The sequence below is a fragment of the Chrysoperla carnea genome, chromosome 2, assembly GCF_905475395.1.
Source record: "Chrysoperla carnea chromosome 2, inChrCarn1.1, whole genome shotgun sequence".
NCBI lineage: Eukaryota > Metazoa > Arthropoda > Insecta > Neuroptera > Chrysopidae > Chrysoperla > Chrysoperla carnea.
Genome location: NC_058338.1, coordinates 96807479 through 96820602, shown reverse-complemented (window position 1 = coordinate 96820602; position 13124 = coordinate 96807479). Strand labels below are relative to the sequence as shown.

The 13124-nt window shown below is 29.8% G+C and overlaps 1 protein-coding gene across 1 annotated transcript; it reads right to left on the bottom strand.

Moving 5' to 3' along the window:
• Positions 1-5813: 5813 nt before the first annotated feature.
• On the bottom strand, positions 5814-12208 carry LOC123293109 (gastrula zinc finger protein XlCGF57.1-like). The gene is made up of 7 exons (XM_044873823.1): positions 11990-12208; positions 10689-10838; positions 10451-10571; positions 10257-10387; positions 10006-10172; positions 8797-9044; positions 5814-5995 (listed from the first exon to the last, which is right to left on the bottom strand). Exons 1-7 carry the CDS (start codon positions 12149-12151, stop codon positions 5814-5816), a joined length of 1161 nt encoding a protein of 386 aa, XP_044729758.1. The 5' UTR covers positions 12152-12208.
• Between the last annotated feature and the right edge of the window lie 916 nt (positions 12209-13124).

Here is a 13124-nt window from a genome sequence, read left to right as displayed (position 1 = left end):
TCGCGTTAGACACCGTCGGATTGAGTAAAAATAAAAAAGCGTTTAATAAGCTTAGGCGCCGTAAAAAGGCGAAAAAAATGAGCTGCGAATGAGCCCGATTGGTCCATCGATGTCCCCACAAATTGCAAAAAACCATCGATTTTGCTCGAAATTTCAAAACTTCATAGCTCTTGTTGTTTTAAAGAGTCAAAGCTGATCACACACAATTTCAGTAAGATCGAATGTATACTTTTTGCAAACCGCAGCTGAATGCAAAAAAACAGGACTTTTGTAAAATGGCCCTAAAAAATTTGTGGTGTGGTAACACGCTATTTTTTTTACGCGATCATATGCTTCAATAGTTAAAGTAATACCTACTAAAGTGCCAACCTCTCATCTTTAGTAAAAGTTACTAAAATATTAATTTTAAATTACTCTTATTTTAAATTATAACAATAAAAATAGGATGGGAGTAATGGGAGCAATTATTAAGAGACAGAAGTTACGTGGCATTATAGTATGATGCATATGCATTTAATATTGTGATGCACTTACTATATTGAACTTTTGAACTTATTGTAACTGTATTTAACACATATTCTTTGCATGTGAATTTAATTGTTGCATTTGCCGTTAACAGTTTGAATAATTCCAGTTTAAGAAGCAATGCCCCATTATCGTCCACAATTCTTGCAGAGCATCATATTTACGTGAATCAAATATCAAGCTGGCCCTGAAGAAGCAGAAAAGTGCTAGTACATCATCTCGATTAGATCATTCCGAGCCGAACTTTAATTTCGATTATGAAAATCTGTGTCTATTTTGCACTGAAGATGCATCGCCCGAGTATGAGAAAAAGGTAAAACAAAGCTGCAAATTACATTTATCTCGAGTACGATATGTTAATAGCGCAATGGTTCAAGTTAATGTTGAAAAATCTGTCCGAGAGAGAGAAGATAATTCTACATGGGCACTGTCACTTTTAGAGCGTGTAACTGCCTTTAATCGAAAAGAAGGCAAGGTACCATGATCGCTGATTACGTTCATTTTATTATAAACAACCAGCTTATGTAGCTGTTGGTCGTCCCATGTCTAAATCGTCTTCGGAAGTTATTGACTTCGTCGCAGAGTATTTGCAAACCCATGACGAAGAATGTCAGTTTTCTTTAAAATTTAATTTGTACCTGTACCCAATCACGCCACAACCTGCATTGCGATTTTTAGTAGAAAAATTGAAATTATTGTTTTGCGACGACATCATTGTGTACAAAATAAAAGATGGTTATATTATTTGTCTCATTGATGCACGTGATAAAGTTTTAAGTCGCGATTGGTATACACAACAAGTAGAACGAGATCAAAAGTACAGTTACAATAAGGTATTATACGATAAAATTTTTACTCTTGCCTTACGAAAGAGCAAAACATCCATCCAAGCAGCTAAATAGCAGCAAAAGTTCAATATAGTAAGTGCATCACAATATTAAATGCATATGCATCATACTATAATGCCACATAACTTCTGTCTCTTAATAATTGCTCCCATTACTCCCATCCTATTTTTATACCATGCATATATGAAATATACATAGTATATTAAGTTTAGTCCCAAGTTTGTAACGCTTAGAAATAATGATGTTAGGAAAAAAATTTTGTCATAGCTGTTCATAAAATCACCTAATTAGTCCATTTCCGGTTGTCCGTCCGTCCGTCCGTCTGTGGACACGATAACTCAAAAACGAAAAAAGATATCGAGCTGAAATTTTTACAGCGTACTCAGGACGTAAAAAGTGAGGTCAAGTTCGTAAATGAGCAATTGGGTCATTTACGACCCAATCAATTGGGTCTTGGGTTTGTAGGACCCATCTTGTAAACCGTTAGAGATAGAACAAAAGTTTAAGTGTAAAAAATGTTCCTTATAAAAAAATAAAAAACTTTTGTTTGAAACATTTTTTTGTAAACATCACTGTTTACCCACAAGGGCGTTAATTAGGTGCAAATTTTATAGTATGTATTAATATAGGAATATCAGTTGTGTGTGCGTCTATTTAAAAGTGAATATCTTTTGTTATTTACGTGACGTCAAAAAAACAAACGATTGCGCATCAACACTGTCTATACATTTTTGTATGTGTTATGTGATAAAGAAATCAACACTGACTATGCATGGTATTTCAACAATTAACTCAGTCAATTGTTTCTTTTCACTTGTTAATGTTATAATTTAAAATAAGAGTAATTTAAAATTAATATTTTAGTAACTTTTACTAAAGATGAGAGGTTGGCACTTTAGTAGGTATTACTTTAACTATTGAAGCATATGATCGCGTAAAAAAATAGCGTGTTACCACACCACAACTTTTTAGGGCCATTTTACAAAAGTCCTGTTTTTTGCATTCAGCTGCGGTTTGCAAAAAGTATACATTCGATCTTGCTGAAATTGTGTGTGATACTTCATAGGCACAAAAGCTACAATCCATTTTAATCTCAGCTTTGACTCTTTAAAACAACAATTTGTGGGGACATCGATGGACCAATCGGGCTCATTCGCAGCTCATTTTTTTCGCCTTTTTACGGCGCCTAAGCTTATTAAACGCTTTTTTATTTTTACTCAATCCGACGGTGTCTAACGCGAAAGACCGGATTAGGTCACTTTACCATTTTTTTTGGACCCCTTCCGACCATCAAAAAATGTTAGATTTTAGTTTCTTCAATTTGTATCATAATGATCTACTAAATTCAATTTTTTTCTCCGAACTCAGAATTAAAATATTCAAAAAGTTAATTTGATCACACTAAATTTTCAGTCTTTTTGTTTAAACAAAAAAAAAGTACTCGTTCAAATGTTATGTAATTCATTTCGGATCATATTACCGTTAATACGCTTCGAACCACATCTCAACGAAGTCGATATCATTTTTTATTCGCGCGATATTGATAAGAAAAAAATGAACATACCAAATTATGACCATTTTCCAATTATGCTGTGATGCTATTTCCACATTACAATCTTCAATTACCTATAGACTAGGAAGTTAGCAGGTTATCAGAAAATGATATAGAATCATAGAGGCGTAAATAAATTGACACGTCATTGACCACACATGTTTGTTATATACTGGTCTAGAGACGAAGAGCGTCTCTACGATCAATTGTTTGGATGGCCATTTTACGGTTCTATGTTATTACTTTTATGAGTACCTTCACATCAATCATCTTTTGCTATACAAGCGCCATTCTGGTCAATTTTAGAACTGTAAACTGTTATTTGATGTTTTCAGCTGGGCACTTTTTTACTTTAACTTATATAGTTTTCTTTTTATTTAACAAATTTTTTTGCGTAAATCATTTTTATCGAATTCATTTGATTTAAGAACAAATTTATTTACATTCAAATAGCGGTTTTTTTTTATCATAATATATTTTTAACATCATAGAAACAAAATAACAACAATTGAAAATTATTATTTTATGTCAAATTTTTTATGCCAATTTTTTTAAACTAACATAACGTCCCTTTTTTTATTTTTGAAATTTTTTACAATTTTAATACCTTGGGAAGAAAAAATAATCAGCATTTAAAAAAATTTTTTTAATCGAATTTAAATGGAGTATATATATATCAGGTAAGTGTTTAAAAACTACCGATGAGTATTGATGTCGTTGTGAACAACAGGTTGTTCATCGGACACATCGGAGATGTGGAATCTTATTAAAAACATTAGATAGAGTATATCTTAGCTGGGTGCGAAGTATGGTAGGGACGATTTACATGTAAATGTGGTATAGTAAATGTCAAATTAAAATTATTAAAAAATAACAATTAATAAAAATTGGATTTGAAATTGTAAAACTAAAACAGACGATATTGCATAAATAATATTTTTATAATGGAAATTAATATAATTACTTTTTAAATTTGTAAGAAAACAGTATTTAATTTTCAATGTAAAGTGGATAAATGGTCAATTTAAACATCTGAAGGTTCTCACTCGGCTGAAATTGGGTAGTATTGATCAAAATACGATCATAAATGAAATCTAAGAAATCATCATCGATTCGAGTCATGGAAAAAAGTTTACGCGGAGTGAAAAGTCACAAAAACGGATTTTTCGTGATTTTCAGCGAAACGGTCAGTTCTATCATAAAATTAGTTCAGACAAAAATTGTAGATCAGATAATTAAATATAAAAAATTTCTCAAAAATTTTAAGAGCCACCGTTTCTGAGATATAACGATTCAAAAAGTTTGAAGAATTGTAATCGTCATATGATTTTATGGAGGGACATATAATTCTATGGCTTACATTGAAAATTTAATAATATTTTGTAACAAATTTAAATCAGTAATTATGTGTATTTACATATAAAAAATAAAATTTATACAACGTATCTTATTTCCACATTTTCTAATGCAACAAGTTTAATTAATTGCACACAACGGATATGTATAAGTAACAAGTGAAAACAAACAATTGACTGAGTTAATTGTTGAAATACCATGCATAGTCAGTGTTGATTTCTTTATCACATAACACATACAAACATGTGACACATACATAACTGATAATCAAGTATAGTACATATTATAAAATTTTCGCCTAATTGGCGCCCTCACGGTTAAACAGTGATGTTTACGAAAAAATGTTTCAAACAAAAGTTGTTTAATTTTTGATAAGGAACATTTTTTACATTTAAACTTTTGTTCTATCTCTAACGGTTTACAAGATGGGTCCTACGGACCCAAGACCCAATTGATCTATGATGCTCATTTACGAACTTGACCTCATTTTTTACGTTCTGAGTACGCTGTAAAAATTTCAGCTCGATATCTTTTTTCGTTTTTGAGTTATCGTGTCCACAGACGGACGGACAACCGGAAATGGACTAATTAGGTGATTTTATGAACACCTATGACAAAATATTTTTCCTAGCATCATTATTTTTAAGCGTTACAAACTTGGGACTAAACTTAATATACTATGTATATTTCATATATGCATGGTATAAAAATTATGTATGTAAGTTGACACTGATCGATGGAAAAATATTGTTACTTGTATTCTAGCTTCAGTGATGTATATAGGTGGCGTACTTATACATACTTATGATGATTGCAACTTTTCCAACTTTTTGAATCGTTATACCTCAGAAACGGTGACTCGTAGGAAAAAGTATTGAGACATTTTTATACTTAATTATCCGCGTAAATTTTTTTCCACGTCTCGAATACAATTATATTAATAGTGTAGTGTGTCGTTACTTTATGGTAATAGTATAGCATAGAATAGTATAACATACTATCGACTCACTTTCGTATAACACACCTTAGATAATTGGTATGTCTATCTCACTCACTCTCGTCACTAAAGTTTTGTACTAATTCCCCCCTCATGGGTAAAATTAATGTTTACGAAAAAATGTTTCAAACAAAAGTTGTTTATTTTTTTTATAAGAAACATTTTTTATATTTAAACTTTTGTTCTATCTCTAACGCTTAACAAGATGGGTTTTATGGACCCAAGCCCCAATTGACCTATGTTGCTCCTTTACGATCTCAAACTCCCTTTTTGCGTCCAGAGCACGCTATAAAAATTTCAGATTGATATCTCTTCGGTTTTGACTGGAAATGAATTTTATGAAAACCTATACCAAAATTTTGTTCGTAGCATCAAAACTTGGGACTAAACTTAATATACCTTGAAATATGTTTCATATATATACAGGGTATGAAAATTCGATCGAGATATAAATCGAAAAAAAAAATTTTATTTCTCAATGATTTTACAAAATAATTTTTTGTTCAATGTCACTTTCCAAATTCATAGATGTTTGTTATTCAGGTAATTCAAAATGTGTTTTCATATGACTATTCAGGACATGTTTTTGACTAAACCGTTTTCCACATTTACTACAAGTAAAAGGTTTTTCTCCGGTATGAGTTCGTAGATGCATTTTCAAATTGTCTGTTTTCATAAATGCTTTGTTACAGTATGTGCAAATATAATTCCGTTCTCCTAAAATACCAGAACACATTATAATATAGTATTTCAGTCAAGTAAACCATTTTAAGTCGGTGAAAAAATAGAAATAATGGTCTTAAAAATATGTGTGATCGCTCGTTGGATTAGGAATGATGTCTAGAAAAATGTGCCAGAGGCGTTTTTTAGAACAAAAAAAGTTTTAAAAGTTATAACAAATTAAGGATGAAAAAAAAAGTATTTTGTTTTTCGCCAATATTTCATAAAAAATTAATATTTAAAAAAAAAGATTGTTCAAGAGGAGGTTTCCAATAAAAAACTCCCATTCCCGGAACTCTATCTACATTATTTATAATTTTAATTTAACGCTGAAAATACGTCTTTTTGCGTCATTTTTAGTTTGTTGTAATATCGTCAAAAATCTCACACTAAATAATTTTTTAATGAATTAAATATTAATTTAAAAATTATAAAAAATTATGGTGTATTCTGAACACTTTAAGGAATTTATTATCGTTGGAAATTTATCTTAAAGTTAATTTTTCAACAAGTTAGACAATTGTTTATTAAGAAAACTTTTTTTGGAAATTTTCGTTTTAATTCTAAACTAAAATAAATGTTTGATAATTGGCGTGAAATTTTTTGGCTTCGTAAAGTCCTTCTTAAATATATAGTGTGTCCTCGGATAGGGGTAACTACACTTGTAAATTTCCTTATTTTGCATTAAAAAAAAAATCATTCTTTATAAGAAGTTTTGCTTATTCTGAAAAGTATGTAGGAATATTTAAAACTTCTTAATAATGGACAGGGTACCCAAAAATTTGGAATCACTATTTTTATTTTTGGTAAACTACCCTTCTTTTTTATAAGTTGGCGAAATGATACTAACAAAAGTTACTCGCAATTAACAATTATGATTCTATACAAAATATCAAGAAGATCCGTGTACTTTAATTATAGCATCATTTTTTATTTGAACAAAAGCTCTAATTATAAAAAAACATAAGAAAGAAAATAATAAATCAATTAACATGTACTATCCGAGAGTGTAATTTTTTGTGGACTAGTTTAGAAAATTAAAAAGAAAATTTATTTTCTCGGATAAACATTCAATAAGAATGAAATTGTCAAAGTTGGAAAGATTTTCTTGATATTTTGTATAGAGTCATAATTGTTAATTTCGAGTAACTTTTTTTAGTAACATTTTGTCAACTTTTAAAAATGAAGGGTAGTTTACCCAAAAAAAAAATTGTGATACCAAATTTTTGGCTACCCTATACATTATTTAGAAGTTTTAAATATTTCATAATAAGCAAAACTTCTTATAAAGAATGACCATACTTTTCATAATAAGCAAAACTTCTTATAAAGAATGACTTTTTTTCTTAAAATGCAAAATAAGAAAATTTGCAAGTATAGTTACCTCTATCCGGGGACACGCAGTATACTTAACAAGATCACGGCAAAATAGTTTAAAAAATTTTAAAACATTGTTTATATTAATTTTTTAAAGTTAACAAAAAATACATAAAAAATTAAAAATATTGCATTTAAAAAAATTATTATAAACAAATTATTAAAATTTTTCAAACTCTTTAGACTTGATCTAAAGACAAGTATATATATAAGAAGGGCTTCACGAAGCAAAAAAATTTTACGGCAATTATTTAAACATTTTTTTAGATTACAATGACAACGAAAATTCCAGAAAATTTTCTGAATAAACAATTGTCTAACTTGTTGAAAAATTAACTTTAAGATAAATTTTCCACGATAATAAATTCTTTAATGTTATAAGAATACACCATAATTTTTCAAATTTTTAAATTAATATTCAATACCTTAAAAAAAATTATTTATACTGAGATACTCGTTTTTGATGATATAACAACAATCTAAAAATTACGCAAAAAGTGAAGTTTACAAAATTTAAAAAAAACCCCAACAAATTTTACGGGTACGGAACCCTAAACTTCCACTTGATATCTATAAATATATAGGAGACTTTCTATAGATATAGATAGTCACTCATCACGATATCTCTGGAACTATAAGACCTAGAGACTTGAAATTTGGCAGGAATATTCCTTTTGCCAAGTAGAGGTCAGCTAAGAACGGATTTTACGAAATTCGACCCACAAGGGGGGTTGCGGGGGTGTTCATGAATAAAAAATTCATATTTTTCAATTATGGCTTTTAATAGTTCAAAACTTGGTCAGAATGTTTTAAATTACATTTAGAAATTTTTTTAACCTTCGGAGGGTAGAAAGGTGTAGCGAGAAAGTGGGAAGGAAATATCGAATATTTACAAATATACCTAAGTGGGGTATCAAATAAAAGAGCATGACGTGTACATTACAAAACTGTTATCCAACGCAAGGAAATGTGGAGGGAGGGGTGCAAGTGGGGATGTTGCCCAGCAAAGCGGGTAGTTCCCAGCTAGTATATATATAAGAGCACTCTCCATTAAATTAACTTTTTCCTTAAAGCATTTTGAAGATCGACGCAAATTTTTTTAGTTCTTTTAAGGGTACGTAGCTCTAAACTCGCACTTGAAACATAGCTAAGAACACTCTCTCTTAAATTTAAGAATATTTTTTTAAATTTTAATATTTTAGGGAATATTGGCGAAAAACGAAATACCTTTTTTTTCATCCTTAATTGATTATAACTTTTGCAATTTATGTGCTGAAAATTGCTTCGAGCACATTTTTCTAGATCATTCCGTATCCAACAAGCTATCACACGTATTTTTAAGATCAACATTTCCATATTTCACCAATTTGAACTTGTTGACTAGAATATTTGCTTTAAATTATAATTATAATGCAATTTACCTGTGTGAATTTTTTTATGGTCACGTAAAGTATCCTTCCTTTTAAATTGTTTATTACAAATATCACAAGAATAACTAACGCCTTCTCGATGTATATGTCGATGACTTATTAACGTTTCTTGACGTTTATAAGTTTTTTTACATATTTCGCATTGGAATTTTCGTTCGTCTGAATGTGATACCGAATGTTTTCGTAAACCATCACTGTTAATAAATTTCGCATCTAAAGGTAAAGCAAGAAATATTTTGCTGTAAAAGCAGAGTCAATTAAATTACAATATATTGCATTTCTCTAAGACTAAGAAACCTCTAAGACTCTAGCTTTTAATGTCACAAAGTTGACTTCATTCATTCTTTACTTTTGCTCCCTAGATAGGAATATACTATTTACATGTTTTTCAGCCATTTTCACTTTATAATTTTGAGGTGTTCGATGGCAGTGGCGTAGTGAAGGGGGCCAAGGAGGTGCATCATGACCCGGGCGATACTCACAAAGGGCGCCAAATGGTCCGCAAAACAAAAAATTGCTGAATAATTTTTATTTTTATTATAATTGATTTCTGGAAAATATATTTTAAATTTAGTGTTAATTCGTAAATAAATAGGAAAAAAAGGAATACTAATAGTCTAAATCAAACTGTAATAATATATTTATAATAGAAATGGAACGTCTCTTCTACTAGTAGGGCTGACTCGACCTGTGTCTGTCAGCCTTATTGCATCTACGATGTCTGGTTACATAAATTATCTCCTTTCTCGATTTATCTGATAAAATAATATGTTAGATCTTGAATCATTAGTGACTGAACTAGCCGAAATTCGAGACAAGCTCTGTAAAGAGGCATTAGAAATAGCGAAGTCTCTTTGTGAAAAATGGGATATTGATACAACAGTACGTGTATGAAGTCGCCGCAAAATGTCCTTAGAACTGGCTAGAGATATATAATAGGTATCTTTTGAACTAATTCTAGATGATCATATACATTTCAAAATCTAGTCTTGTTTTCTCAACTACATTTTTTGTCTCAAATTTACAGCATAGCTTGAGCCTATGACTTTACTTATTAATTTGCGAGTATATTTTACATATAATATTATAGGGTTTTTGAATGGGGAGAGGGGTGCGCTAAAAAGATATTGTGCCATGGACGCGAGCTAAGGTCTCTACGCCACTGTTATGGGTGTCGTTTTCTGTTATAGGCTCTTATACCATAATACGGATAATATTAAAATACGTCTGGAAGGAATACGCTTACCACATTGAGTGCATTGATATTTTTTCTCTCCCGTATGAGTTCGTAAATGAACATTATAATTCCCCTTATCTGTAAATGACTTCCCACAATAAGTGCATAAATGACGTTTATCTCCATGTATCTAAAAATATCAGCAATATAATTTATTCAGCTAACTAATTTTATAGTTGACGATTTTCAATGACCTTTGATTATATTTATTTACCTTTAAATGATAATTACATAATCGTACACTTTTAAAACTTTTACCACATATTTTACATGTTGCATGTTCAAGTAAATGATCTCTTAAATTACCCTTACATCCAAAAACTTTCTTACATATTTTACATTGAACTAGTTCCGGTGAATGTTTTTTTAAATTGTAAGTAAATTTAAATGTTTTATCACAATACATACATTTTAAAATATTCGAATGAACTAATTTCTGATGTTTATAAAATTCTGCTTTGAATTGAAAACCAATTCCACATTCTTCACATTTGTAATTTAACTCTTTATTTAGATCTTTAGCTAATTCCTCTTTAACAGAAATGAATTCTTTTTTAATAGTTTCACTTTGAGATATTTCATCTGAATTGTAAAAATGAAATGAATCATCTTCACTTTTTAAATCATCATCTTCATCAATTGAAACTTCTACTTTTATATTTGGTTGTGCGTTTGCAATTATTTGTTCTAATAATTTTTCAGTTGATAAATATTGGATTTTAAATTTATAAGATTGTTCTAAATCTTTTATACATTCAAAGCAGATCTTTTTAGGTAACGAATCATCAGTCAATATCTAAGAAAATTGAACCGAATTAATAGAAATATAAAACTTTTTAGTATGGAAGGAGAAAAGAAGAACCATCTCTGTTCATCGAAAAACAGCAAATAAGGATGGCGCTGCTGTAGCAAATTGTAGTTTAAAAAAAGTGCTCAAAGTATAATAAGAGAGTAAGGTAAAGATCTAAAAAAGTTATCAGAAAAGGATAAAGAAGTTCACGTCAATCACTTTTTTGCTATACAAGCGCCATTCTGGTCAATTTTAGAACTGTTATTTTCTGTTTTCAGCTGGACATTTATTTACTTTAACCCCTATTGGATTTTAATGCTAAGAAAGACTCTATCTAGTGATAGAAAAAAGAACTATTGTCAGAACGCCAAATATAACACAGCACATTAAAATGTATAGTAAAGCATATATCTCTTCTCGTTTTAATCATTGAAATAATGAGCTGATTCTAACGAAAATGGTTTACATTTTGATACTCGTGGCGCTGTTATCTTAGCGTTAAAATCCAATAGGCCTTTTTATTGATATACTTTTGTTTCAGACAGTTGTCAAAAAAATATTCAACTAAAGAAAATCTAATATATTTTACTTTTATAAAACAGCGCTTTCTGACAAAGATAGAAGATTTGTGATATATCTTTACTTGATTGACATCTGTCCGAAACAAAAAAGAATCATTTATTAATGAAAGTCTCTATTCAAGATGGTTCTCCTTTTCTCTATCCTACATATTTTTAATCTAAAACTTAAATGAATCGACTACTTTCAGAGTCGGATTAAGAATTGGGAGCCTTAATTGGGAGCCATCAATTTCGAGGCTCTCCGCCAATGGAATATAACCTCAATTGAAATAAAATGCAAAAAATTGTTATTTAAAGCATGGCCAATTAATTTGATGCTCGTAATTTGGGTTATATTCTTCGCGATATGAGTTTTGGCGATCTTATAACTACATTTGCAACTAGAAAATCGCGTGAAGTACCTGTAGTTTAAAACTTAAACTTATTAAATTAAGAAGAACAATACAAAACATATAAAAATTACAATGATTTTAATTTTCCTAAGATTTAAATAATTTTAGAGACCCCACAAAACTCTTAATCCGGCCCTTACTACTTTTAGAGAATGTAAACAAAGTTTCATTTTGTAATACCTACATGTACTGAAGCACATTCCTCTAACATTTCTCTGTATGTTTTTATTAAATTTGGAAGCAATGAATTTTCAAAAATTAAAGACATATTTTCTTTTTTATTTAAACAAATTCTACAAATCGTTTCAAAATCATCCAATCCAACGACTTTACTCTCGACCATCATAAATTCAAACTGTTTGAGTAAGGCCACTCAGGTTCAGGTATCAATTTCTTTAAATTGATAAGTAATTTTAATTTAACTGTACACCGCAACTTGGCATATTTATTTCAAAATAAGCATAAATAAAGACCATAACAAAATGACGTTTTTATAATTGCGAATATTACAAATGTATATTCTTATTACCGAATAAAAATCGTTTTTTCTTTGTTTTCTAGTATATGGAGGATTCCTAAAGATAATACTGCAATCAAATTTTTATTAACTTTCCTTCAAGGTGATAAAAAAAAAAAATTGTCCCCGAAACATATTTTGGGATATGGTCCCCCCACCTTTGGCGAGCTTAAATTAAAAAAGTTTGGGATGCTACCTTGGGGAAACGTGTCACCATCGTTCCCTACTAATTTAAACGAAAAGAGGTAAAAGTTATTTCAGATTAAATTTTCTAAAAAAAATCGGATCACATTTTGCAATATATTGTTTAATAATAGTAATCGCATAATTTCGCGTAGTAAATAGGAGTTGAAATTTTTCCTCACGCTTTCCACTGTTTTTTTCGCCATTAATTTAGTTTTTTAATTTTTCGAGAATGTTTCACAAGACCACTACTTGAAGCTACCTGCAAATTTTCAACTCACTATCTTTTGTAGTTTCGGGGAAAATGGACACATAAATTTTGTACTAATTTAGGCCCTCGTAGGTACCTAAACACTTGTTTATGTTTATAAGAAATGTTTCAAACAAAAGTTTTTTTTTTCTTTAATAAGAAACAATCTTTACATTTAAACTTTTGTTCTATCTTTAACGATTTACAAGATGGGTCCTACAGACCCACAAACCAATTGTTGCTCATTTATGAACTCAAAACTCACTTTTTACGTTCTGAGCACGCTATATAAATTTAAATTTCAACTTGATATCTTTTTTGGTTTTTGAGTTATCGTGATGACGGATGGACGGACAACCAGAAATGGAC

What these genes read in the sequence shown, in the direction of transcription:
- LOC123293109 (XM_044873823.1), bottom strand. Translation starts at nt 12,151, where the DNA reads ATGATGGTCGAGAGTAAAGTCGTTGGATTGGATGATTTTGAAACGATT. An exon ending in TCATTCGAATATTTTAAAAT is followed by an intron (nt 10,388 to 10,450) that starts GTATGTATTGTG and finishes CACCGGAACTAG; the next exon opens with TTCAATGTAAAATATGTAAG. An exon ending in TTAATATTATCCGTATTATG is followed by an intron (nt 9,045 to 10,005) that starts GTATAAGAGCCT and finishes CTGCTTTTACAG; the next exon opens with CAAAATATTTCTTGCTTTAC.